Raw genomic sequence first — 26,327 nt, forward strand, 5'->3', positions numbered from 1 at the left:
TAGATGCAGAAAAAGCATTCGACAAAGTGCAACACACCTTTATGATAAAAACTCTCATCAAAATAGGCATAGACGGCTCATTCCTTAAAATTATCAAGTCCATCTATGACAAACCCACTGCCAATATCATATTGAATGGGGAAAAATTGAAACCATTCCGACTTAGAACTGGAACCAAATACTCATTTATATTCATATAATACTTTCATTATAAAATATGCAGTGGTATAGAGATTTGTATGTATATGGGATTTATTTTTTTTAAATTTGGGTTTATAAACGGTTTGGAACAGGTTGCAGAAATATCGTCTGTTGCTCTTTTTAATATATCTCGAGCATGCTATGACACATTCTGAAATAATTTGCTTTGGAAAAAAGCACTGCTCTTCTCCCTCTGTCTTTTTTTCTCCCCAAATGTAACTGTAAATATTACTTTGATGTATGTAATTGCTTCAACCCACTCCATTTGAAGGAAGGCTTCTAACCCTTCCATCTCGCATCTCTTGCTATTGTCAAGAAATAAGAAAAATGGACTTGCAATGCATTATTCAAATGTATTTAATGTAAACATTAAAGAAGTCTGAGAACAGCCACACATTTTCCTTTAGTTAAAGTGGTTTTGAAAAATACCTCAAGCACTCTGTCTTATGGGCATTCATTCACTCTGCTTAGGGAAAATATTCCAGCGCATCTAGTCTGAGGATCCCAAGACTGCTTGCAGTGTCTGGCACACAGTGGGGACTGAAGGATGTTTGGTGGGTGGACTTGAGTGGAACTCAACTGGGCTGTGAGCACTGGTAACTCGTGGGGCCCCTTGGTGGTCTCTAGGAGGGCTTGGCCAGGAGGGCTGGCTGGGTGCAGGAGAGACCTCTCAAGGGTTCTGAGCCTCAGGAGGTCCCCAGGGTCAGTGTAGGTCGGTACAGGTCAATGCAGAACTGAATTTGACTTCGGGCTTGCTCTCTTGTCAATATTTTAATGAAGTTAGTTCTGATTTCCTATCAGTTCTGATTTCAACTAGTCTGTGAGCCCTTTGAAGGTAGGGCTTTGCCTTTTGTCTCTGTGTTTTTAGTAGCCTGTGCAAGTCTTGATGGCATAACCGCTTCTTAAATGATTTTCTCAACTAAAGGACGAAGAAAAAGAGCAACATAGGCACTTGGCTCTCGTGTGCTTGCTGTGAGACTCATGGGGGACTCGTGGTCTGATCCATGACTATTGCTTCAATCATTCGCTGCCAGAGGAATGGACGGCTCCCCTCAGTGGCTCCCTCTTGGGCTGTTTAAAGACCTGGGTGGCTGGTGGGGACAGGTCTGGCCTGCAGAGCTGTGGAGCCTGGGGGCTCCCCGGCCTAGGTCTGTGTCACACACCTGCTGATGTTCAACCCCCATCAAGTCCCTTCTCCCGCACCTTGGTCTCTGTGCAACCTCTAAGATCACTTCCAGCAACGCCATTCTATCCCATTAACATTGTCTGTGCGTGTGAACATGTTTGTGTGTGATGGTCAGCTTATTTGCCTCAGAATTAAAACTTTTACTCTCTATTAATAAACAAGTAAATATTCTGACCTATTTTTCGGCAGAGGGAAGTTCTGGAATTTCAAATCACTGGATCCTTCTTTTGTTGTCCTTCCATTGCCCCTGGGATGAAAGAAAATAGATTATAGCTGGGAAGGAGCAAGAAGCTAGGAGGAAAAATTAATTAAGTGCATTCATTCATAGAAACAACCACCCCGATTTAAGTAATTACGTCTCACACATTATTCTGAATCTCTCTTTGCATTTCCATTGGGGTTTTAAAAAATCTGTGTTTAAGGTAATTCAATTACTTAATTTTTTTTTTTTTTAATGTAAGAGCTTTATTTGACAGAGGGCAGCAGTGTGGAGTGGAAGAAGCATCCTACTCAACAAGAATATGTGGGCTGCCTCTCCCACAACAGCAGGGTGACCTTGGTACCTTTCTTAAGCTCCACCAGTATCTGTCCCATCTGTAAGATGAAGAGCATCATACTTTTGCCACATGGCTGATGAGATGCTGTTAAGATATTGAAGGGACAGCAACTATGAGTTAGGTCATGTTCTGGATGCTCGTCTATATTAGCTGAGTTTGAAAAGTGTCTGCAAACCTTGCCCAATGTAGGAAGACAGACTGTTTAGCAGTAGAAACTCTGATTCAAGTAATATTTATTGAACTCCCATATAATTTAGGTACTTTGCTAAGGCACTTTCTATGAAGAGATTAAATTATTTCACATTGAGTTAATTTGTTAATATTCATTAAATACATTCATTAACATAAACCATCATTGTTATGCATCCCTACTTCATTTAATTAGCCAAGTTTAACATACTTTCTTTTCTTTTGCAGGCATTTCATGAGCTCTATCAAACACTGGCTGGTGATTTTTTTCCTCCACAAATGCTCCTTGACAACTGCCTCGTTAGCTCGTCTAACCTCATTGTCCTTCCCGTTCTCTCTGTGTGAGCCAGACTTGCCTCTTCTCGCTCCTTGGAAACGTCTCTATTCCTTCCCACAGGGCTCCTTCAGGTTCTGTTCCCTCTTTCTCTCGGTCGGCCTTGTCTTCCTTCTCCTTAACTGCAACTCATACTTCCGAGTTCAGCTCAAGTACTACTTTCTCAGAGAACCCTTCCTGACCTCTCAGACTGGTTCCTTCACAGCACTTGTCTGAGTTTTAAGTTTATTTTTGTTTTAACTTGTAGCTCGTATTCATGTCTCTGCTTTGTGAGAGCAGAGATTTGCAGGACTGAGCATCCCTGGAGCCTGGGTCAGTGCCCGGCCCACAGTGGAGCTCGGTGGACATGCATGAATGTGCACACAACTAAAGGACTCCAGGAGATCCCTCCCGATGACTTGAGGCTCTCTCTCCATCTGGGATTTTGCGTATAGCCCATAGAATACAATGTGATAAATAGAAAAAAATATAAGTGAGTTGTTTGGATGTATTTTGCCACTGTGTAAATTGACCATCTAGAAAGATGATGACATTATTTCATTATTACTCATTCTATTTTTTACATTGTTTAATTATTTCAAAATTATTTCATTATTGTATTATCTTATGTATTTCATTACTCATTGTTTTTCTTTTTCCTATCTGTGTAGAGCTTGATTCATAAACCTATATCTGTACTCTGACTTCTCCTCTAAGTTCTAGACATGAACATCAGACTATTTTCTAGGCCCTTCTAATTGGTGTTCTTCCAGCAGACTCAGGCTTTCTTCCTAGTAAAAGTTCCATTGCTCACAGTTTCCACACCAGCAGCCTGGGAGCCAACCTTGAGTTTTCCCTTTCCTACCCTCCACCCTTACCATCCCCCTGATTTGTTATCAGATCCTAATCTTCAAATTCCCCCAATACCTCTTGACTCTGTCCCTTCCTCTTCACCCCCATAAGCTATACTGAGTCTTAGGTTTGCTTTCAGTATCTCTAGTCTGGCCGCACACATCACCCCCTAATGGCTCTCCTGTCCTCCTGGGCTCCAACCCACCTGCCAAACCACACCAAGATAAACCTTTCTAATTAGCCGAATGTTAGCAAGGCACCTCCCTGCTTGAAAATCCTCACAGTTCTCCATTCTGCAGGATAAAAAACTCCTAACCAGGAATCCAGTTCTATTGTGTGTCCTCATTTCCTGCCACTCTCTCCCTGCCAGGCCCCCCACACTGTGGCCTCTGGGCCTTACTTTGTTTTTTTCTTTCATGCTTTCATATCATTGATCAGATTATTCTTTTTGCCTCCTTTGAATCTGGCAAAATACTTTCCACTTTTCATAGTCAAGTTCAAATATTGCTTCCCTATGAATTCTTCCCTAGTGCTTCCTCTTTGAGTCCTTTAGTACTTTTGCACACTTTGGTTTTGCCATTCATTCTATTTGTTCATGAGTCCACTCATTCACTTCCTCAACGGGTAGTTATTGGTCCTATTCTGTATGAGGCAACGTGCTAGGCAACGGGAAACAGAGATTAAAGATGGCAGATGGAACCTGCCTCACAGAGCTTTTATTGCATTTAGGGAGACAGCCCATACATGTATAAACAACATTGCTTTATGATACGGCCCTATACGTGCCCATGTATGTATTCATGTTCCCTTCCAGTAGGAGCCTCGTATGGGTTGGCCACATACTGGGCATCTATTTTTCTTCCAGAACACTGGCAAACTAACACCTTCATGCTTGCAGGAATGTTTGTAAGATAGTGAATGGATACATAAATAACCAATAGATCAATGCCTACCAGTCTGGGTTCATACACGGTAGTGAACCATGGAGTTAATTGTACAGAGTCCTTTGAACCTCTCTGATGCCAGGGGAATTCTGACCTATTCCTGCACTGAGAAGGAGCCCTCAGTCTCATCATATCTCTGGGTTATGGGCATGATTTCTGTGCTCTGACAGCCCACATAACATTTGCCTAAATGGCTTTGACCAGTCCAATGTGAGGAGGATGGGAAAGAGTGTGGGAATTCCCTTCATCTCTTCCTGATGCCTCACAACCCCAACAGCCCTGGGGCTACCTCTGACCATTCTAGATGATCAGCTTTAGCCTTTTTAACTTTAAGAAGAGAGTTGAACTCTCTTTTTATTTCATTTTTACAGCAACCCTCAGTAGTAGTAAATGGGCAGGCATCCTTCACCATTCTGTGCTACAGAGAAGGAACCAGGAGGCCGAGAGTGGAGATTCTGTTCCAAGTGACCAGGCTGGGTTGGTGGCAAAGCCAGGGCTACAGGTCACTAATCTCCTGCCCAGTGTGTGTCAGCTGTGCTGCAGAAGATGCCAGAGCATGTGATTGTTTGCTGCTCAGGGCCAGGCTTGGCTGAGAGCAGCTGAGGAACCCATGAGAGAATGGGTGTGGTGTAGGCAGAATGGAGCATGGGGAGGAGTAGCTCTTTTACTTACAGGGGAAAATATTAACAGAGCTGTCAAATACATCACCATCTACCTGGACAGTGAGTAATTAAAGTCTGTTTGTTTAAAAAATACTTACAAAGAGCAACATACAATAGCAGGTTTCCTCCTATCAGGTCTCTCTGCCTTAAATCATTCCTTAGAGTTTAGATTTTAGAGACATTTTTCAAAAATGTACAAAATGTTTACATTTTTAAAAGATGTTGAAAGAATGATGTCCCAGCCCATCACAGAAAATGTTATTAAAGAATGTTAATCATAATAGCTCAACATTGCTTGTTTTGCATTGCGTTGAGATCTGACCTTGGGAGGGGATGCCCAGCATTCCCAGTTGGCCACTGTACTTGGGGATAACAGCACTGTTTACCATAGTGAGTAGATGCACATCATCTTACAAGACCTCAAACATATGGGACCAGCAGTCCTTCCTTCAGGCCACTCAACATGTCCCACCCACATAGTAAAATAAATTAAATCAGTATTTTTACTGATTTAGTACTGCTCTGTTAGCTTGTCACTGACTCTGGTTGAGTGTCCTCCAAGGAAACAACACAGGTTAATTTATTGCACAGAGAACTCAGCACATCCCAGAAAAGCTGGAAGTGCCATAGACTTGTGGGGAAACTGAGGCACAGAGAGTCCTCAGTTGGATCAGCCAATGAATTGCTCTTGCAATAACCTCAGATTCTGCCCAAACAGAGCATATCACTCCCACCGTCCAGCCTCTCTTCTTCAGTATCCTCCCAGCTCTGCAGGGTCAACACTTTGCAGCCACTCTAGATTTCCTTTCCCCGTTAGTGTTGCCCACCTCCATGACCAAAACCCATCATGTCCTCCTTCATGCATTTTCTAGCTCCACCTCTTTCTTATTGCCTGTGAAACTGCTCCCTGCAGACCCTCCTTACTTTTCATGTAGATCTAATGGAAGCTGGTGCAGTGTAGTTGAATTAGTATGTACTGAGTGCAGTGGGTTGAATGGTGGGTATTAAAGGATATGAAACCTGTGCATGTGACCTTATTTGGAAAAAGGGCCTTTGACAATTTAATTAAGCTAAAGATCTTGAGATGAGATCACCCTGAATTAAAGTGGGCCCTGGATCCAATGACAGGTGTTCTTCTAAGAGAAGAGAAGAGGAGAAAACATAGGAGAGAAGGCTCTGTGAAGATCCCCATGAAGATCCATGTGAAGATGGAGGCAGAGATTGCACTGGTGCTGTCACAAGTCAAGGGACACCTGGAGCCACTCAGAGCTGGAAGAGGAAAGAGGATCCTCTCCTGGAGGCTTTGGAGGGAGCACTGCCTGCCCTACATTTTGATTTTAGACTTCTGGGCTCCAGAACTGTGAGAGAATAAACCTCTGTTGTTTTAAGCCAGTAAGTTTGTGGCAACCTGTTATAGCAGCCACAGGAAACTAATACTCTGAACATCTTGCCTGTCCCACAGGACAGAGAATGAATCAGACCCACATCGAAACCTGGGCAATGCAATAGATGCAATGATTAAAATAAACAAACAAATAAACAAATAAACCCTCAAAACGAAAATTTGATTTGTGCCTGGTGAGTAGATACCCCATAAGAAACCCAGGTGAGAGGGACACAGTGGATCTTCTTCTGTCCTTGGGAATACCGGGGAGGGTCCTCACACTGAGAATGTAAGAGGGGCTCCCAGAGAAGGAGGCTGCTCAAGAATATAACTTTTCCTCCATGTGTGGGTCCAACACTTTCTCACTCCACAAGGTCCAAAGAAAAGAAGAGAAAAAGAGGCAGGGAATGGAAATGGGAGGAGAGAGGGGAAGGTCCCATAACATGTGGGGACTCCTGCCCTCTGTCCCCTGTGCTCTCCTCACCTCCCTTCAGTCAACTTCGCACTTTCTCCAATCCATTCACCATGTTGCTGTCAGGATCCTCATCCTAAAATCCAGTGTTCCCACTGCCAGGGTTTCCCTTCTGTCTCTGGAGCATGGAGCACAGGCCTTCCATAGTCTGGTCCCCGACACTGTCTCTACTCTCTCCCTACGGCCCCCAGTTTGCCCCAGAGAGCAGCCAGCATGGACAATTAGCCTGTCCCTGAAAGGGCCTGATTTCTCCAATCTGTTTGTAAGCAGGAAAAGCAGCCTAAGTCACATCCTCCATTTCCTGCAGTGTCTACCATGGAAAGGTCCACAGATGAACACCGAATGCACACTTTCTGTTTCAGACCCACCTCATTGGATTCTCTCAATATGGAAGTGTTGAGAGAGCTGAAGTAACCTGCCCACATCTCTCGGGGAAAAAATATTTCCATATTCGGTTCTTAGAACAGGGCCCCACCCATAAGAAGGGTTCAACACAGATTGGTGTAAAAGCTGTCAGAGCTGAACTTTAGTATGAGATCTGGCCAACTTCATGGTCCCGAGGAAAAAGGCTGAGTTTGGAATCAGTCCCTGAAACAAATGGTAGTGGACTAATTCACCTGTGAAAGATACTACTTGCACAGCATCTTCCTTGGGATGTGTCAACCACTGTTCTCAATTATTCCTACTGATGGCATTACAGGTTAAGCCTCATTCCTACTTTACAGAGGAGGAAGAAGAAGCCCAGAGAGGCGCAGTGTATTGCCTGCAGCTGCACAGCTGTATTTGCACAGTGGCGTTCAATATCAGACCTGTCTGACCCAAAGCCCATTGCTTTCTGCAGTATCATGCTGGGATTCATGGAAATGAAGAGGGACCGGGATCCCAGATACACCCTGGGGATTATACGCTGTCCTTTGTACATAGTTGCTTTCCCACACTGGTGAGTTCTGAGCCACAGCAGACCCGTCTTATCATATTGTCTGGCAATACGGATTTTCAAAGCACTGATCAACGGATAATCAAAGCCAGAAAGCTGAGGTTGAAGCCAATCATTACAACACATCTTATCTGTGCTTCCTGGGGACTCTTTAATAGCATCATTTGGCACTGGGGGTGTTTAGGTTTTGCTGTAGTTTGAGAACGTTGTGAGAATTAAATGAGATAATGCATGCAAAATACTTAGCACGTGCTTAGAATAGAACAAGTCCTCAACAAATATATTGGCCGGAAGTCTTTATCAAAATTAATTCAGCAACACTTCCTCCCGCCCCCTTAGTGCTAAGTATGGGCTAGGAAATGTTCTCAGTGCTCAGGTTATATCAGGGAATGGAGAAAAGATTCCTACCTCCCATGGAATAGAGCAGATGAGGACCTCTGCCCAGGGAACAGAGAAGGCCCACACCAACAGTACACAGGGTGAATCAGGGCTCTATATGGTGATAAGGTGCTCTGCAAGAACAGTAGAGCAGGTGGGGGGATCAGAGCACCTGGCATGGATGGGCAGATGTGAATATTCCATGGTGTGGTCAAGGCAAGCCTCACTGAAGGGGTGAGGGCAGGGGCAAGGCACTGGGCACATCAGCTACAGGGTGTCTGCAGGAAAGCTCAAAGGCAGAGCTCGGCTAAGTAATTGAGCCCATGTGGCTAAACTGGGGTGAGTGCATGGATGGATTGGAAGACATTCCAAGAGATTTTCGAGGGAATCAAGGCAGATGTTGCGAGGCCCTGTAGTCATTACCATGGCAGGGCCTCGGACAGAGGAACACAGATATCAATCGTGATGCAATAGTCTATCTTCTGATTTCTGTCTCGAGAATAGGCATAATGTGGAGGGATAAAGTGGAAGCAGAGAGACCTTTGGGATGCTGTTGTAGTAACCCAAGCAGGAGATGATGCTAGCTAGGACCGGGGTGGGAGCAGGGGTGGTGTTATTATCATAGTTACAACAGTGGAGACTGTGGCAGTCTCCTACATCATCTCTCCCAACTCCATCCACAAAATTAACCTCTCCTTAATGTCTGTTGCCCTAGAAAGCATTAAAAGAGCAAATTTTCCAACATCTCATGTTTTTCTTTGTTCTGTCCTGCATAGTATATCTAACTACTTGGCTTTGTCTTTGATAGCCTGCTGGAGAGGTACTGGCGCACCTGAAGCATGGACCATACTGTGCCTAGGGTTCCAGGGGGAGCAGAGAGTCAGGGGATGACCATGGGCTCTAAAGCTCAGGCCACCCTTGGTGGTGACCACCACACCAGCTGGAGGAGCCTCTGACTCATGGTATATCTGCCCTCTCCAGACCAAGATTTCTCCAGCTGTGCAATAAGAATCCAGATTGTTTGTGCACTGAGATTCTTCTGACTCAAACTTCAGTGGATTCAGTGATTAAATTTCCCCCTCCCCTGGCAGATGTCTGGGTGAGATGTCTACACAAGGCCTACTGGCACTGCTGGTAGAGAATTTTTGTGGGATGTTAGATATCTTGGGTTTGTGGTAAGTAGCATGTTGATGAGTGGCTCAAATAATGGTAAACTATCATTATAGAGACACCAGGTGACCTGGGTTTGTTAGATTTAACCACATAGACCTCTGGTCCCCTTAAGGTAGAGCCACGTATCTTCCTTGGTTCTGCATGTATTTATGATGCCCTTGTGTTTCCAGGGACCCTGCCCAGTAGACTCCTGCCTTTCTTTTTCAGATGCTTAAATATAATGGGCATTGAGAGTATGGGAGTTGAAATTGGCTAAGTGGCAGTGTCTGTTTTTCAGTCTACAGAAGTCTCGTTTCTTGCTAATCAAAACATGGTCCTCAGACCACCTAACCCAAAAAAAGCTAGTTAGCTAGACCTGCAGAATCCCAGGCACCCCAGCCTTACTGAGCTAGAGCCTGCATCCTAATGAAAGGCCATGAGATCTGTGTGCACATTCAAGATGGAGAAAGTTTATGTGATTGCTCTGGGATTCATTTTTCCCATCTGCAAAATAAAGCTGATGGGAACACTTCCTTCACAGAACTGTTGTGAAGACCAATAGAATCAATACATGGAAAGCCTTGTTGCTATTACTTCCAATGAGTACCCTCTCTCCTAATCGGAGAGGTAATCTGGTCACTGTCAGTGCTAATGACAGAAATTAGAAGAGCAATTCGGGGCCAGTGGAGTTCTCCATGCACCTGCACCAGGTGTAGACCCCTAGGACTTATGATGGGCAGACGAGAGTGTGAGCTCATAGCTCCTGAGCAGGTGTGCTGTCTTGTCACAGTGCTGCTCCCTTTATTGACCGTCACAGTGATGCCATGATGTAGGTACAAGCATCCCTGCTTTACAAATAAGGAAATGCATCTCTGAGGTCAGACCACTTTCCCAAGGTCAAATAACTAGTAAATGGAAGTGCTCAGGTAAAGCCAGAAGTCTTCAACAGAAAGCTAGTAATGAAGGAGGCATTCAATGTCAGAACTGCATGAAGAGGAAGAGGGTGGCAGTGGCTACCTTGGGTAGTGGTGTGCTGGAGCCAGCTTACAGTGGAACAGCAGGGCTGATTTCTGCACCGAAATTTCAGGAATTTTGCACACCAGTGTTGTTAAATACAGTCATTATTAAAAATTAAATTATATAAAATTACAATGGGATAAATTAAAGGCAGAGATAATACATACACAAAATGCATCACTTTCTAATTATTTTACTGAACTTCACTATTATCTATAGACTTGATGTCATTTACATCTATTGCATCTCTATGGTGGAAATATGCTACTGTCCATCTATCTCCTCATCACTCTCCATTTGGCAATGTTACATTGTTAGCCTGACATTGGCCGTAGTGGGAATATTTACACCACAGAAATTGGCACATGCTATGAATCAGAGTTTGGTTTATTGCTTCATTGATAGACTAGACTTAAGAAAATAATGGAGGAAGTGTTAATAAAGCAGATTTAACTTAAAAGTGTGGGCAGAGCTGTAACAGTGAATAGCACAAAAACTGGGGAGATAATTCTTCCAGTAAGCAAAACTGCGCTCTGATTTAGCAAAGAAGTTGCTCACATCCCTGACAAACAAGTGAAGTTCTCATATTTCTTTGTTGTTTCACTTGTTTTACTCATTAGCATAAAGGAAAATATCAACCAGTATTGATGTCAGACCTATACTGATTTGTCAATTGCAACCATCGATTTGCTAAAGCTATAAGAGTTCAGCAAAAGTCAATGAAATCACTGTATGAAAATCAATTGGCTATATGGAATTTTCAATAAAGAGTACTGCCTATTTCACTATTATTTGTAAATTATATACTGTACATCTTTTATATCAGTAAAATTTACATTAAACTTGTGTACATATATCTGCATATATTTTTTTCCATAGACAGTTGTTGGTTAAGCAAAATTTGTTTATTAACTAAAATTTTGTTACAAATTCACAAGAATTTGTAACACTGGCTAACCCACCTTGAATCATTGCCATTTGCAGTGTCCTATGGTAGAATGAGTTCAGACTGGGGGCCAGAAATAGGTGGAACATGGCACACTTAGGATTAAACCCTGAGTTTCTGGCCTAGGGCAATGATTTCATCACCTCAGCCACATGCTTCTCATCTCTAAAGTGGGAACAATAATAATGTCTTAGTAGGTGTGCTGTGAGGCTGGGTGCACAGTAAAAGTTAATTCTATTCTCCTTTCAAGTATAAGAACACAAAAGAAAGAGAATCCCACAGAACCTCCTCCAGTTTCTTACACCTTCCTCCCCTTCTCTATTCCAAAGTACATGTAAACTAAGGGTCCTTCTTTTCCCTTCCCTAATATGCTAATATCTTCAGTATTTGTTTTGCTCTTCTTCAAGTTCAACTTCCCAGCATCTAGTGGCTTATAACTGGAGGAAATGTAAACCCAGGGAAAATCCAAGTTCAAGTATCCTGATCTCTTTCTGCATAAAAGAATCTTTGTTAATAGGACTGATGTGAACAAAAGGGGAGACAAGATCCAAAATTTTCTTATGAACTACAATGTGATATGCAATTGTAAGGCAGGAGTTTCTCATTGATGGGACTATGAGTTGATCACTTGAAATTTCTTTCCTACTTTTATCTATTTTTGTGCTAGGCACTTGGTAGATACCCTAAACTCCTAGTAATTAAATTGTGATTACATAATAGTTAATCTTTGCTCAGAACATTAACAATAAAGTCTTTACTAACTCATGAGCCAAGCCAACCTTTCGAAGCTTATGGTTTGACTTCCCACTATCTCTGCTGTTATTTTGTTTTCCCTGCACCATAGAGTCAGAAAAGAAAGAAAAAGAGGGAAAAAAGACTATTACTTCTTTGGAAGCCTGACTTTGGGGTTCAAATTCTTAATTTTTCTTCCCATATGAGTGCAATCAGGAGAGAAAGAGCAGTTTTTGTTTTTGTTTTTCTTGTCTTGGACTATAGGGAGAGGTGTGAGCAGTGTATGTTCTAATGTCAGGATCGCTAGTGTTTTAGTTCGGGAGCAAAGAATAAATGAGCTTGTGCAAAAGAATCAAGATTCTGGAGACAGCTTCTTAAAAACTTAAATGTGGATATAACATGTGACCTAGCAATTCTGCTCTTAGGAATTCACCTATGTGAAAATATAGGTCCACACAAAGCCTTGTACATGAATGTTCTTAGCAGAATTATTCATAAGAGCCCCAAATAGAAAGCAATCTAAATGTCCATCAATTGGTGAATGGATAGACAAAATATAGTCATGCAATAGAATACTATTTAGAAATGAAAAGGAATGAATTATTGCACATGCTACAACATCAACAAGCCTCAAAAACAGTATGCTAAGTAAAAGACACAAGAGACTACCTATTGTATGATTCCATCTATATGAAATGTCTAGAAAAGGCAAATCTATAGAGAAAACAAGTAGATCAGTAGTTGCCTGGGGAAGTGGGTGGGGGTTGAGGGATTGGTATTAACAGCAAATGGGCATGGGAAATCTTACTGTGTCGATGGAAATGTTCTAAAACTGATTTATGGTGATGGGTATACAACTAGGTAAATTTACTAAAAAATCATTAAATTGTACACTTTGAAATAGACGTGACTTGTAAGATATGCTGAAATAAATCTATATTTAAAAGAAAGTTCAGGAGAAAAGTACATGTTGCCAACATCCTTTAGCCTTGATTAATCATCACTGAGTGTCTCAGGCTCTCCCTTTGCTCAGAGAGAAGCTGTGAGCAGCTCTGTGTTCTACACCCCCGGTTGCTCCTTTCAGCTGAAACTTGATAACACATTGGAACTTCTGCAGCTGTACCTGCAGGTAGGTGAACACCCATGGACCAAGTGCTGCAATTCATGTTAACAATGCCCAGCTATCTCAAAAGGCAATCACTGGAGCCTTTTCACGCTAAATTAGAGATAAGCATAGTAATCACCTACTAGAAAAATAAACTCACTCTGGTTTCAGGAGCCTTGTATTTTTAAGCCGGTCAGACTCCTTGAACTGCTGCCAGCAAACCAGGGATAGACATCAATGGGAGACAGATGGAGTCTTTGGGACTGTGTTTGGTAATAGTGATGTGGTTAACCTCGTTGGAAATAAAATTAAATGTTATGAGCTACCATCCCTCTCAAGCACCTTGGCCGCTCTCTGTGTGACAATGACTTCACTAATTGGTTATTAGAATTAGCTTCATTTCTGCAGGAAACACAGTGTGTGCGTTGGTGGGGAGGAGGGTCAAGAGGAATTGGGAGTGGAAAATGAAGAGAAAGGAAAAGAAGGCTGGGCACAGTGGCTCATGCCTGTAATCTCAGTACTTTGGGTGGCCAAGGCAGGAAGATCACTTGAGGCCAGGTGTTTGAGACCAGAGTGAGCAACACAGTCAGACCCCATCTCTATAACAAATTTAAAAAAATTAGCTGGGTATGGTGGCGGGTGCCTGTAGTCAAGAGGCTGAAGCAGGAGGATCACTGGAGCCCAGGAGTTTGCTGTTGCAGTGAGCTATGATGATGCCACTGCACTCTAGCCTAGGCAACAGAAGGAGACTCTGCCTCAAGGAAAAAGAAAAGAAAAGAAAAGAAAAAAGGGAAAGGAAAAAGGACACTAGGCAAAGGAATGGGTTGAGTGGATCTACATGATCTTCAAACAACAACAAATAAAAAGGCGTTCAGCATTGTGTAGCATCTTGTGGAGCTGGCATTCTTAGTTCCATTTTGCAGACAAAGAAACTGAGGCTAAGGGGGGCGAATACCCTGCCCCAATCACAGAGATATGTGACCGCTGTAGACCAGATCTATTTCTGGTTGGCTCAAGGTCCAGGATTCTTTCTGCAACGCTGTCTTAATATCCACACGTGAATTCTCAATTATACAGAAAGCGGGCACCTCAATAACTAGCCTTTGCTTTCTTTCACACAAGAATGTGAGAATCTGTAGCCTGGACACTTGTTCTCTCCCAGTCTTCATGGCCAACTAAGAAATTCTGTGTATTAAGAAATGGGAAGGGAAATGAGCATGCATTTCATCTTCTTATTCTCCCACTTTTCTTAGAAGCAGAGCACTCACAACTCCTCACTGTGAAAATGAAAGACTCGAAGTCCAGAAATGGGAAGCTATACACCCAAGTTGCACAATTCGGCAGTAGCCACAACTACCTCCATTCCTGAGATGTGCCATTTTACTAGGAGGCTGTCCCTTTATTTGGGACCAATTGTTTTATCCTTTTCACCGGGGTTTTGGTGCCTAAAGTGTCCATGTCAACATCAGTGCCAGAAACACACCTATCATAAAGTCACCTCACTCGGGCATAGACTTAACTGTCAAACAATTGTTGCTGATTTTATCTGGAGCTGCTCCAGGGGGCTCTTTCTAATCCCTCTTCCTGCTCCCTTACGTTTGTCTATAAAGGTGCCATTCACTCCACCCGTGGCACGTAGCATCTCATCTCCATAACATTTCTCTTGCCAAGGCTGTAGGACTCCCTCACACCTCCTGAGCCACTTAATTCTTACTCTTCTCTCAAAACTGGGATCCAGTTCTGCCTTCGTTAGCCCCTCTTGTCTGCCTGCACCTGTTCGATGGCCCCTCACTCTCACGGTGCTTTGCACGTACTTCTCTCATAATGTTTGCTGTGCAGCACTGTAACTGCCGGCTTGCTTGAAACAATAGAAACATCTTCCCGCAGAGGGCAGAATAGTAGCAATACAGCTCCAGACAGGGACAGATCCTTGAGGGCAGGAACTATATATGATCTGGCTTCTGATTCTCGTCCCTGGCACAGTTACTGGCAGATAGTTGATATTTATTAAACATTTGTGGAATAAGGAATAAACAAAGAAGTCTATAACTCAGTCTGAGAAAGCTAAGTGTCACTGAGGTCTTTCCATTTGGCGTCCAGTGGGCATTTTTTGAGTCACAAGCATAATCTTTGATAGGTAGAGTTATTGTTAGAAGTGTGACACATTTCCGAATCCAACCACTTCCAGGTAAGACCCACAAATGTTAGCCACTGGGATCTCTAGCCCTCGAATTCATTCTATCCTTAGATTCGCTAAACCAATGTCAGATTAATTGTCATTATTCTGTCCTCTCCAGGAAGACGTTAAGAAAAAAATATCATGAAAAGGATGACGAGTGTATTGAAAAAACCAAGGACGATTCACTTTCCACGTGGGGTCTGGGACCCACGGCTTCTCAGTGAACTTTCTTTGTGTGTAGCAAAAAATTTCCCAACTGTAGCCTATTGTCCTGTGATTAGACTCTGGGGCTCCACAGGTAAGAGATGAACAATTCTAAGGGTAATTGAACACTCCACAAATTTTCACAGTGGATCAGCACTGAGCCATTTACCTCAGGTATTTCTGTGATTGCGATGCTGAGAAAATGCACACCACGAAATGGTTCTCAAATCATTCTTTCATCTGAGCAAAACAGGACTTGGTATTTTCAGTCTAGGTCATAAAAGCAAGTGGTTTGGGAACAATGGCTGCTTAGAGACTAGGAAAAAAGTTTTTGTTTGGAAATTTGAGTCCTTAAAATATAGGCATCAAAGATTTAAAGCAGTAGAAGATATTACATGTATTTGAGCTTTCTACCCCTTTATTTGGTAAATGTCATATAGATTTTCAGGGGCACAGGCAAGTTGGAAGACAGGGTTATAACAGGTATTATTCCCATTATACAGAGGGGGAAATTGAGGCTCAAGGTCATATAGCCTAAAAGGGGTGATGCTGGCTAGCAAACCTTGGTCACCTGATTTCAAGCCCTATGTATTTTCTGGACAAGTATGTTACTTTGGTCATTTTCGGCTTATTTAAAGACGTAAAAGAAAAGTTCTTCTTGAGAACTTACAATTCACGAGGAGACGACTGGCTACAACAGCTCATGGCTAACTATAATATATGCACAAGCGCCCTGCCAAGGAAAAAGGGTTTTTGTACAACCCTAGTTGAAATAGTGTAGGGCAGAGAGGGGGACTCCACACTGGCTAGAAGTTTTCCCCATTTCTTTATCTAGAAAGACCATAACTTTGGTATTAAATCTTGCTGTCATGGTTTGGTGGAGGGAATGGCAGTATGAAATTCACCTATTTTAAGTGTATACTTCAATGATTTTTATTATGTGAATGTATTAGTCTGCTTGGGCTGCTGTAACAGAATACCACAGACTGGGTGGTTTAAACAATAAACATTCATTTCTCACAGTTCTGGAGGCTTTAAGTCTGGGATCAATCAGGGTGTCAGCATGGTGGCGTTCTGGCGAGGGCTCTCTTCTTGCTGTGTCCTCAACATGGTGGAAGGAAAGATCTCTGGTCCCTTCATCTCTTTTAGGGGCACCAATTTCATCAGGGGGCTTCATGTCCACCACCTCATCCACACCCAATTACCCCCCAAAGGCCCTGCATCTAAACACCATCACATTGGGGATTAGGGCTTCAATATTTGGAGGAACATGAACACTCCACAGCAGCAAATCATACCTCGGTAAAGCTGTTAAAATACTAACAAAAAGTCTGTATTACATACAGTTCTCATTCCAGAGAATGGGTCCCCCTTTACTCAATTAACTCATTGATTGACTTAATGTGTTCCTGACTTAACAAATCCCTCTATAAATTTTTAGAGATATGTACCTGGGTTGGAGAGAGTTTACAGACCAATAGCTCCAAGATTCAGAGTATGCAATGTCTGAGATGCAGCCTTCTCACAGAATATTCCTTTAATAAAGCTTCTTGCATTTCTCTTTTAACAAATATTTGTCAAGCATCTCCTCAGTGCTTCTGTGTAATATAATACGGTGGTCAGACTAAGAGTTCTGGGATCTGACTGCCTGGGTTCAAATCTCAGCCCCTAACCCTTAGGCAATGCCCGGAGACATTTCTAAGCCTTAGGTTCCTCCTCTATAAATCAAGTGTAAGGCCAGCATCTATTTCACTGGATAATTGAAGGTATTAAATAAAATGGTGCCTGACACATTATAATATTTAAATGAATTAGATATATATAAATAAAAACATCTCAAGCGAATTTTAGATATTATTATTTTTGTGTCAGGAACAAAGGTGACTTAATACTTAAAAAAAAAATGCCCTGACCTCTAGGCATATCTAGTTTAGCAAGGAAATAGGCAAATAAAGAAGAAATCCAATTCAGTGGGAAAAGTGCTCAGATGGTGGAAAATACCGTTGCCACAGAAGGAGAACCTAACCCTAGAAATCCTTCTGTGAAACTCCAGAAACTCCAAGTCAGGACGGCAAAGTCTAGTCTTAAAGGATAAGACGTGTACCTAAGTGAAGAAGGATAAGAAGTATAGACAAGTGAAGACGGGAAGACATGTTGAATATTGTATGCAGCAAGGTATGCATTTAACTTGAAATGTCGAGATGTGCCTTAGACATAAATTCCTGTAAAATAAGAATGCACCAGTGATAGCAGCAACCCAGCATTCTGGGGCACTTTCTCCCTTCCCTGCCCCTAAGGTGGAAAAGTAAATAGCCTGAGTGTTTTAGGTTTATATCATTGAAACGACCAGAGCATATGAGCTCGAGGGATGTTGATGGACACTGGGAAAGGTAAGCACTAATGTGCTATGCTGTACCCTAATCTCAAGCCCTGGTAAACAACAGAAGTTCCAGGAAGAAAGGCAACCTAGTAAGTGTCAAGCAGTTGTGTTTAACCCATTGGATATCAAACATAACAGGCATAATTCCTGCAGGGCTTCTCAGGATCTTTAATATGCTAATAAGCATCACGAAACTCAACAGAGTTTGTTCTGCTTCCCATATTATTTGGTTATGAAACAACTCATTTTATTCTTTTGCAGAATCTTGATAACTAGCATTTGTAGAAACACATTTTAGGAAATGGTGATTCTCCCCAGAGTCCTTGTGTTTGGTCTGTGACTACACAGACCTACAGGAGGGAAGTGATCAGCCCGACATCTCCACACTGGCTGGTGGAAACCCAGGTTGGACTTAAGTTTCCTTGGTTCTACTTCACTGATTACACAGATTCCAGGAGTTTGGGATGTCTTTCTGGGTAGTTTCCAAGAAGGACAGATTACAGCAGTTTTCCTGGGCAGTAGGATAGTAACCATCATCATACAGTGAGTGTGACTGTGTCTTTCATCCCCAAAGCCCCAGGCTTACTAAGATCACAGTAGCGCTATGCTCAGAGACGCCTTTCATATGACGATCTCCTGCCTGTGGAGTTGTAAAACCACCCAAGATTTTAACAGACCAATCAACCAGGCCCTGGGGGTGTCTGACAGGATTTGAGCACCACCATTATAGGGAAACATTAACGGACATAATTGAAAGCAGAGCCGTCCTCCTCTCTGCAGAGGCAGGTGTTTGGCGTATAAAGGGAGAGAGCTGAGGCAAACACGACGCTGACACCACTGGGAGGTTATTCCAACAATTTGAGTTTGCTTTTCTCACTGCCTCTACTCTGGACTTGGCTCCTCTGGGCTGTCTCTCTCCTTCCAAGGGACTGTTCTTTAGACCCAGTGAGATCATTTATATTAATAAATGTTGGACATGAAGAGTGCCAGACAGTTACTGTACTAAGGCTGTGTGTGTGTGTGTGCATATGCTTGTGTGTAAGAGAGAAGGAGAGAGAGAGAGAGAGAGAGAGAGGAAGAGAGAGAGGGAATGAGAGAGACAGGGCATGCGTGGGAGAGAGACAGACAGAAAAAGATAGAAAGGGAAAAAGCAGAGACAGAGAGAGTCAGAGACAGAGAGACAGAAAGAGACAAAGAGGAAGAGATACAGAGACAGAAAGGGAGAGACAGAGTCAAAGAGACATAAAGAGAGACAGAAAAAGACAGAAAGGGAGAAAGACAGAGACAGAGTCAGAGACAGAGAGATAGAGTCAGAGAGACAGAGACATGGAGAGACAGAAATAGAAATAGAGGGAAAGAGAGGGATAAAGAGCGACAGAGACAGAGATACAGAGACAGAGACAGAGATAGAGAGACAGAGTCAGAGATACAGAGACAGAGAGACAGAGGTAGACAGAGAAAGAGAGACAGAGAGAGAAAGAGAGACAGAGAGAGGCCCAAGCAAGCCCCCTCCTTGCTGACGCTGTGTCAGGCCCACTACCATTCGCACGTCCGCTGACACCTGTGAGGCGGCTGTGGTGCCGGCAGGCTGAGGGCGCTATCTGGGGAGCGGTACTCGGGACTAGGAAAGGAAGCCAACCTTGGCGACCTGCTCCATACCAGACACATTCATTTCAGCTGCTCTTCTAACTTAACCTTCACAGGAGTATTTGCTTGTGGAAATGGTTACTCTCATCTTCCAGCTGCAGAAACTGAATCTTGGGGACCTCCTCAACTCACCCACCCACTCCGACTGGTCCGTGGTGGTGCTGGCTTCAGACTCAGGTCCTCGTGCCCCCTTAGCTCACACCCTTTCCACTGTGCAGCGACCGGTTGTCTGGGGCCAGCGCTACCTCGCGCCCGCAGTCTTGGGGAAGTGGCCTCCGAGCCCTTGGCCTCAATTTCAATGTCTATGAAATAAGGATTTCTCCAAGGACAGTGACCTGATCACTTTTTATCTCCAAGAGGCCTGTATTTCGGACAGGCAGTTCCTGTTTCCCATCCCTTCTCTGCCTCTCCCTCTTCTTATTTCATTACCTCCCTCAGCCCATCTGATTTCCTATGATTCTCTTGCACACCCTTTAGTTTATCCACACTGAATTTTTCCTTCCTTCTAAGACAACAGGAGAAAGTCAGCACCTCCCTCCTTCCTCTCCCCTTTCCTTTCTTTTTGAAATTTGTTTTTTTAAGTTTATATTTACAGAATATTTTTATTACAAAATTAAAACATGGAGGAAGTGGAGAAAATAAGTACGAGGAAAAACAGGAAAATAAAAATCATGCAATACAAATGTTGTCACGTTCTGGTTTCCAGCACACACAGGCAGAAGTGATAATTTTTTGGTAAAAAATATGTGCATTATGAGATGTGCCTCCATGAAATCATATTTTATGGCTGCATAACAGTTTGTAACAGGGTTGTTATGATGTGTCTTTAACAATTTTGCAAGTTCACAGTTGCGGTGCACGCTTTAATGCCTGACGTGCAGAGTCACGCCGTGTCTATGCCTCACTCCTGGCTCTGCCCCTCACTACTCATATGCTCTTTGAGCAGGATGCTTAACTTCTCCTGCCTCAGTTTCCTCACCTACAAAACAGGGGGAGCTTTTGTGCCACGTTTCTTCCACAGACTAGTGCTAAAACCAGGCTGTCATGATATTCTGCTCTGTCAACCTCACCCAACCAAACAGTACACAGGCAGGGAGGCCAAAGCGATGTCCAGGAAAGCTTTTCCTTCCTTTTCAAAAGACTTAAACTTTTTTTGTTTCTTCGAAGCTGTTGACGGGAAGATTGATATCTACAGAGAATAGGTTTGTTTCACTGGATGAAAACTGTGACTTTTACGACACCTCCCCCAGGGCCAGGACTAGCCACAGGATTGTGGAGCTGGAAGCCGTCCAAGGTGTTGGAACACAGGTACCTCCTTTACGCATAAGACGAAGCGAATCCCTCTCATCTCAGCCCTGGCCCCGCACCGCTAGGCCCCCGAGAGCGCCTGACAGCCCAGGACTTCCGAGCCTGAAAAGGGTGAGAATCCTTCCCCCATAACCTTGCCCTTCCTCCCTCTGTTCTGGCTTTTGGAGGAAATAATACTTTTAAAAAGTCATTAGCTTTGTAAAACTTCTGTACAGTTACCTCTTTAATAGCATCGGCACAGCTTTCTATTTACTAACATAGAGTGTTAAGTTGGGCCTGATCCACAGATTCAAACCAGAACATGTGGTGGATGGATAGATAGATCAATCTAGATGGGTGTAGGCAGTGGTCAGTAGCTTGGGGGAAAGTACATAATTTTTTAGCATTACATAACAATTTCAGTGGTCTTTTAATTACATATCTAATATCTAATATTTATTCACACTAGCCCCATCAACAGCTATGAGGGTGATAAAGGAGAGAAAGGAAAATCGACAAGTGAGTGCGGAAATAGTTCAACTACAGTGTCCAGCAGTTAGAACATTTTCTCTCTCTTTCCATTCTCAAAGCAACTCTGTGACATAGGAATTATTTCTACTTTTTAGTGAAGCTCAAATAGACAACAGGATTTTCCCCATTGTCCTCCAAATGTCACACAGTTATTGGACACTGGAGTAAGCATTCGAATGTGTCTGCTTCTGAGGTCTGTTTCCATTTGAACCCTCAGCCTCTTTTGCTGAATAGAAGGCTCGATATGCCTATTACCTGATTCACAGACTGACTTGTGCTATTACATGGAGGCTGCAGACATGAACAGCTCTTGTCTAGGGTGTCTACCTGCTGTCTCCAATCAGATGCCTGACAAGCATCTAAAAATTGTGTAACTCTTACCTTTCAAAGCTCCATCTTTCTAGACTTCCTTGGTTCTACAAAAGGAACCTTCTGTCCCTAGTTGTATAATATAGGTGTCCAGGTATCATCCTTGGTCATCCCATTCTTCTAGACCAATTCGTAAACAATCCTGGAGACTTTCCCTCCAAACTAGCTCTTGGATTTGTGCACTTCTCTCCATCTGGCCTCTGCCACACTCACCATCATCTTTGCTAGCACTCAGCCCCTGAAGAGTGAAGACACTGTCCTTAACCCTTGGCAGGGCTCCATGTGAAGGAATACAACAGGAGAGGGTGAGGGACTCCTGACTCTGCCTAGCATTTCATACATATCCTAACATACAACTTTCCTTCAGCACCTACAACCTTTGTGAGGCTATTTATGGAATATTTTCTTCCTCTTCCACAGTGTAACGCCACAAGGACAGGAGCATCTCTCTTTGTGCATCACAGTGTCCCTGGGTCTAGCTAGTTCCTGACAGTCACTTTTCCTCATCTCTTGCTATATGTCATTGGTGCACAGTGACCACATGTCTCACACACAAAGATTTGCTGTTTGTCTTCCAGACTGTCCCTACTATTGAAAGTAGGGTGCCACACACCCATATTATCTTTGTCATTTTTATTCGTTTTTCTTAAAAAAAACTATTTTTATTTCCACCACTTTCAATGCTCTCACTACTTTTTCATTCATCACATCTTTAGGAACTAAATACTATTTTTAAAATACTTCAAACTTGGGTCCAAATAAGCAAATGTGACAAACTCATTCATCACAGAAGCACTTTTAATCCGAAACGTCCTTTCATTTACAGAATTAAAGCTGAATAGATGTTCTTAAGTTTAGAGACTGTACATTCTCTCAAGTTAAGAATGTTATAATTTGTGTGTGTTATTATGCTCTTTATCAGCTTGGTTAGTGATTTGTGGCTTTCTTAAGAATCTGCTGCAAGCTGGCTAACATGGACTAAGTACTTACTATGTGCCAGCCAGATGATACGTTAACACTTCATCTACATTCTCCTATGTTATTTTTTAGAGACAGGGTCTTGCTCTGTTGTCCAGGCTGGAGTGCAGTGACATGATCACAGATCATAGATCATAGCTCACAGCAGCCCGAAACTCCTTGGCTCAAGCAATCTTCCCACCTCAGTCTCCCAAGCAGCTGGGACTACAGGCACTGGCCATCATATCCAGCTAATTTTTTTATTTTTTTGTAAAAACACAGTCACACTATGCTGCCCAGGCTGATCTCAAACTCCTGCTCAATTGATCCTCCTGCCTTGGCCTCCCAAAGAGCTGGGATTGTAGGCTTGAGCCACTGCGCCCGGCCCTACCTTCTCCCATTTGAGGCTCATTCCCTATTTGGTAAGTTCAATTGTGATCACAGTTTGCAGGTGAGGGAAAGGAGATGAACAATTTGCCAGAGATCCATGCCTAATCCAGGAATGTTTGGTCCTAGAACCAATGCCCTTTCCTCTTCATCACAATGCCCTCTTGAGTGTGTGTCTGCAAGTTCTCTGAAACCAAGGATTTATAACTGCTCCACACCATACTAAATAGCAGGATGTAATTGGGCTGAAGGATGTACATACAGATGCAGACAGAATCCAGCCCTCATAACGGTAATAGGATGGGTGATCACAATATAAAGTGCTAGATTTTGCTGTGCACTTTCACATACAATATTTCATTGGTTCCCTGTTTCAGCTTTTTGAGGTTGGTTGTAGTAGAAAATGTTAAACAATGTTGGGCACTCAGTCACATGATGATAGCTATGTTCTGAGTTTACATAGTTCCATTAATACTTAGGACAGCCAGTGAGGTCACAATTAGAGTTAGAACTCCCATTTTGCAGACAAGGACAATGAGACCCAATGCAGTGAAGCTATCTGTCCCAGGTCACCTGAGGAGAGCTGGGTCTAGACTGATGGGCTTGCCCCGAGCCCTGCCCTGCACCATCATGTGGCATTCCCTCTCCTTGGCCAGTGCTTGCTTCTCGAAGGTGCTGGAGCTCAGAGAAGGGGGACAGAGGCCATCAGAACCGTCATATAAGGCCTCAGAGAGGGGACACTGAGCAGAGGCTAGGGGAGGAAGACTGAATATTTTCTCTGAAAAAGTGGCCCATGGGAAGCTTTTGTTATAAAAGGAAACGCCTAAGTGCTCACTTTGGGAGGTATCTCGCATGTTCGCCCTGGGTCAGTAGGCAGGCCCAGAGACCCTGCTGTTTCCTGGCCAGCTTGCTGTGCACACTTGGCCCTGTGTAATCTGGGGAATGAAGCTGAAGTTAATTAGTTCTATTTACTGCAATTGCCTGTCATTCCCCTGCAACTCAAACTTCATGCTTTTACCTCTCCACATTTGATCTAAGGAAAGAGCAAACAACCCTGCCTCCGGATACTGCCTACTGGGCTTATGCTGCTCTCCGAAAGACTGCACAGTTTTAGCCCTAATTACTCTAAGCACTTTCAGTTGCCCTCCTGCTTCTCAGAGGCACCTCTGCGTTTCCAGCTTTCCCGATCAAACTTTGTATTTTTGAAATGCCTGTCACTGCTCGGCCTTCTGAAGCTTTTTTCTCCCTTCTCATGAAACCCTTGACTTTTTTCTTCTGGTTCATTCAGATTTGTGAAAGTCATTACAGACGAGGCAGGATCCAAGAATATCATCATTGGGAAAAAACTTTGGTAAAATGCACAGTCGGCCTGGGCCTGGAACTTCAGGGAAGAAGCCGAGGCTCAGGGAGAAGAAGGGCTCTGCCCCGTCACACAGCGCCTTAGTGGAGGGGCAGGTGGGGACCTGGCTCTCTGACTGCAGGTCTACAGCTTTTCCCACAATAACAGCCCTTCGGCTACTTCTGTTTTCAAAAGAGATGACAATCCTACGAGACTTCTTCCAATCTGGTCTCTAGATTGATGACATTTTTACTAACTAGTGAAATGCCAATTTACATATTTACTTGATTTTGACAAAAATTTAGTGAGAAAACTTGGGTGCTACAACTGTTTTATGAGGCTTCCTAATTTTCCTGAGTTTTTGATGTTCTGTAGTGGACACACGTTACTCATTTTGACTGCCCTGTTGTGACCAGTGATTTCCTCAACCAGTAGGGCTCTCAGTCACATGATCTGCCTCTTCTGACAAAGAACTGTCAGGTGGTCTGGCCTGGCCAATCAGATCTCTCCATTTCCTAGGGCAATGTTTGATTGGTCCTTCCAGCACTGACACTGATTTCTTGGCAGGAATCCAGCTGTACCCAGGCAAAGAGAGGTCTTTTCTCTCCCTGGATGGCATGTTCTCCAGATGATATATGCTTAGATACTGTTGGGCATTTTTGCCTCCTGTGGAAAGAGACCGTTTGGGAATAAAAATAATACTGACGAAAACCGAGTAATGAAAATGAGCAAGAGAGAGCAGCCCACTGATATTCTTTAAGTCCTTGCATATAGCTCTGTCTGAATCTAGATCAAATATAGACTCTCCCAGTTTTATAAGCCAATACATTCTTTTTGTGGCTTACGTGGGATTGCTTGGGTTATTATTTTTTCTTAAAGAAATTGGAAATATTATAGACTAAATGCTTTGCCAAAAGTCACATGGTTAGGAGACAGCAGGTTTGTGGTTGAGAGCAATGCCTGTCTCTGAAGCCCACGTTCCTTTTTCTAGGCCAGGCTGCTCTGCACACCAGGCATTGTGAGAGACGTTGCTGGAGAGATGCAAAGGGTACATGAGACTTTGCCCATGCAGGTGTTGTTTTCATAAAGTGGTAAAGAAAGGTGTGCAAACCACTAACTCCTGCAAGGAAACAAATGCTATGCTCATGATACATGACCCACGAGAGCACAGAGGTGAAAGGGAGTAAGGGAGGCTGGGCAGACATCTCAAGCACTGTCATGGTTGAATTGTAACCTCCAAAATGATGTGTTGAAGTCCTAACTTCTGGTAGCTCTGAATGTGACCTTGTTTGGAAACAGGGTCTTTGCAGTTGCAATTAAAATGTAAGCTAAGTTCATCCTGGAATAGGGTGGGCCCTTAATCCGATGTGACTGGTGTCTTCATAAGAAGAGAAGAACAGACACAGAGACAGACACACAGAGAGGAGAACACCATGTGAAGACACAAACACATAGAGAAAATATGGCCATGGAATGGTGGAGGCAGAGATTGGAGTGACGCAGCTACAAGTCCAGAACTGCCCGGGATTGGCAACAAACACTACAGATAGGCGAGAAAATAAGGCCCTGCTAACAGCCTTGATTTCAGAATTCTGATCTCCAGAACTATGAGAGAATAATTTCTGTTGTTTCCAGCCAGTTTGTGGCAATTTGTTATGACAGCCCTAAGAAAATGACACAAGTATATGACACCTAAATGGACCATGAGGCCTGAGTGGTGTTGGGCAGAGGGGTGTGGGGGAGAGCACGTGAGAGGCAGTAATAGCACACCAAGACAGCTGAGACAGCTCCCCTACCATGCACTTGGCAGTGTCTGGAACCTGGGTTTGCAGTCAGGACATTGTAGCTGTGAGGCTGAAATGCTCGATTGCAATTGAATTTTGAAGGATGGAGGCTACCAGGTAAAGGTGCTGCCTGGCCACTGCTAGTCCACTTTGCCCTTCCCAACAAAGCTTTTGCAGGGCAGGTATTCTAAGTCTTCTTAGTTCTTGAGAGTAGAGTACTTATTATACAAATATAC

The 26,327-nt window shown here is 43.3% G+C and overlaps 1 protein-coding gene across 1 annotated transcript in view; it reads right to left on the minus strand.

Annotated features, from left to right (window-relative positions):
* The window catches only part of CLNK (cytokine-dependent hematopoietic cell linker), a 105,906-nt gene extending 82,084 nt beyond the window's left edge, over positions 1-23,822 (minus strand). The window contains exons 1-3 of the mRNA XM_012664266.1: positions 23,804-23,822; positions 23,542-23,719; positions 1,563-1,634 (exon numbers count right to left, since the gene is read on the minus strand). Coding sequence (XP_012519720.1) covers positions 1,563-1,634; positions 23,542-23,719; positions 23,804-23,822 — 269 coding nt within the window. The remainder of the gene's footprint in view (positions 1-1,562; positions 1,635-23,541; positions 23,720-23,803) is intronic.
* Positions 23,823-26,327: the final 2,505 nt, after the last annotated feature.

Source organism: Propithecus coquereli, unplaced genomic scaffold (genome assembly GCF_000956105.1).
Source record: "Propithecus coquereli isolate 6110/MARCELLA unplaced genomic scaffold, Pcoq_1.0 Scaffold88, whole genome shotgun sequence".
Taxonomy (NCBI): domain Eukaryota; kingdom Metazoa; phylum Chordata; class Mammalia; order Primates; family Indriidae; genus Propithecus; species Propithecus coquereli.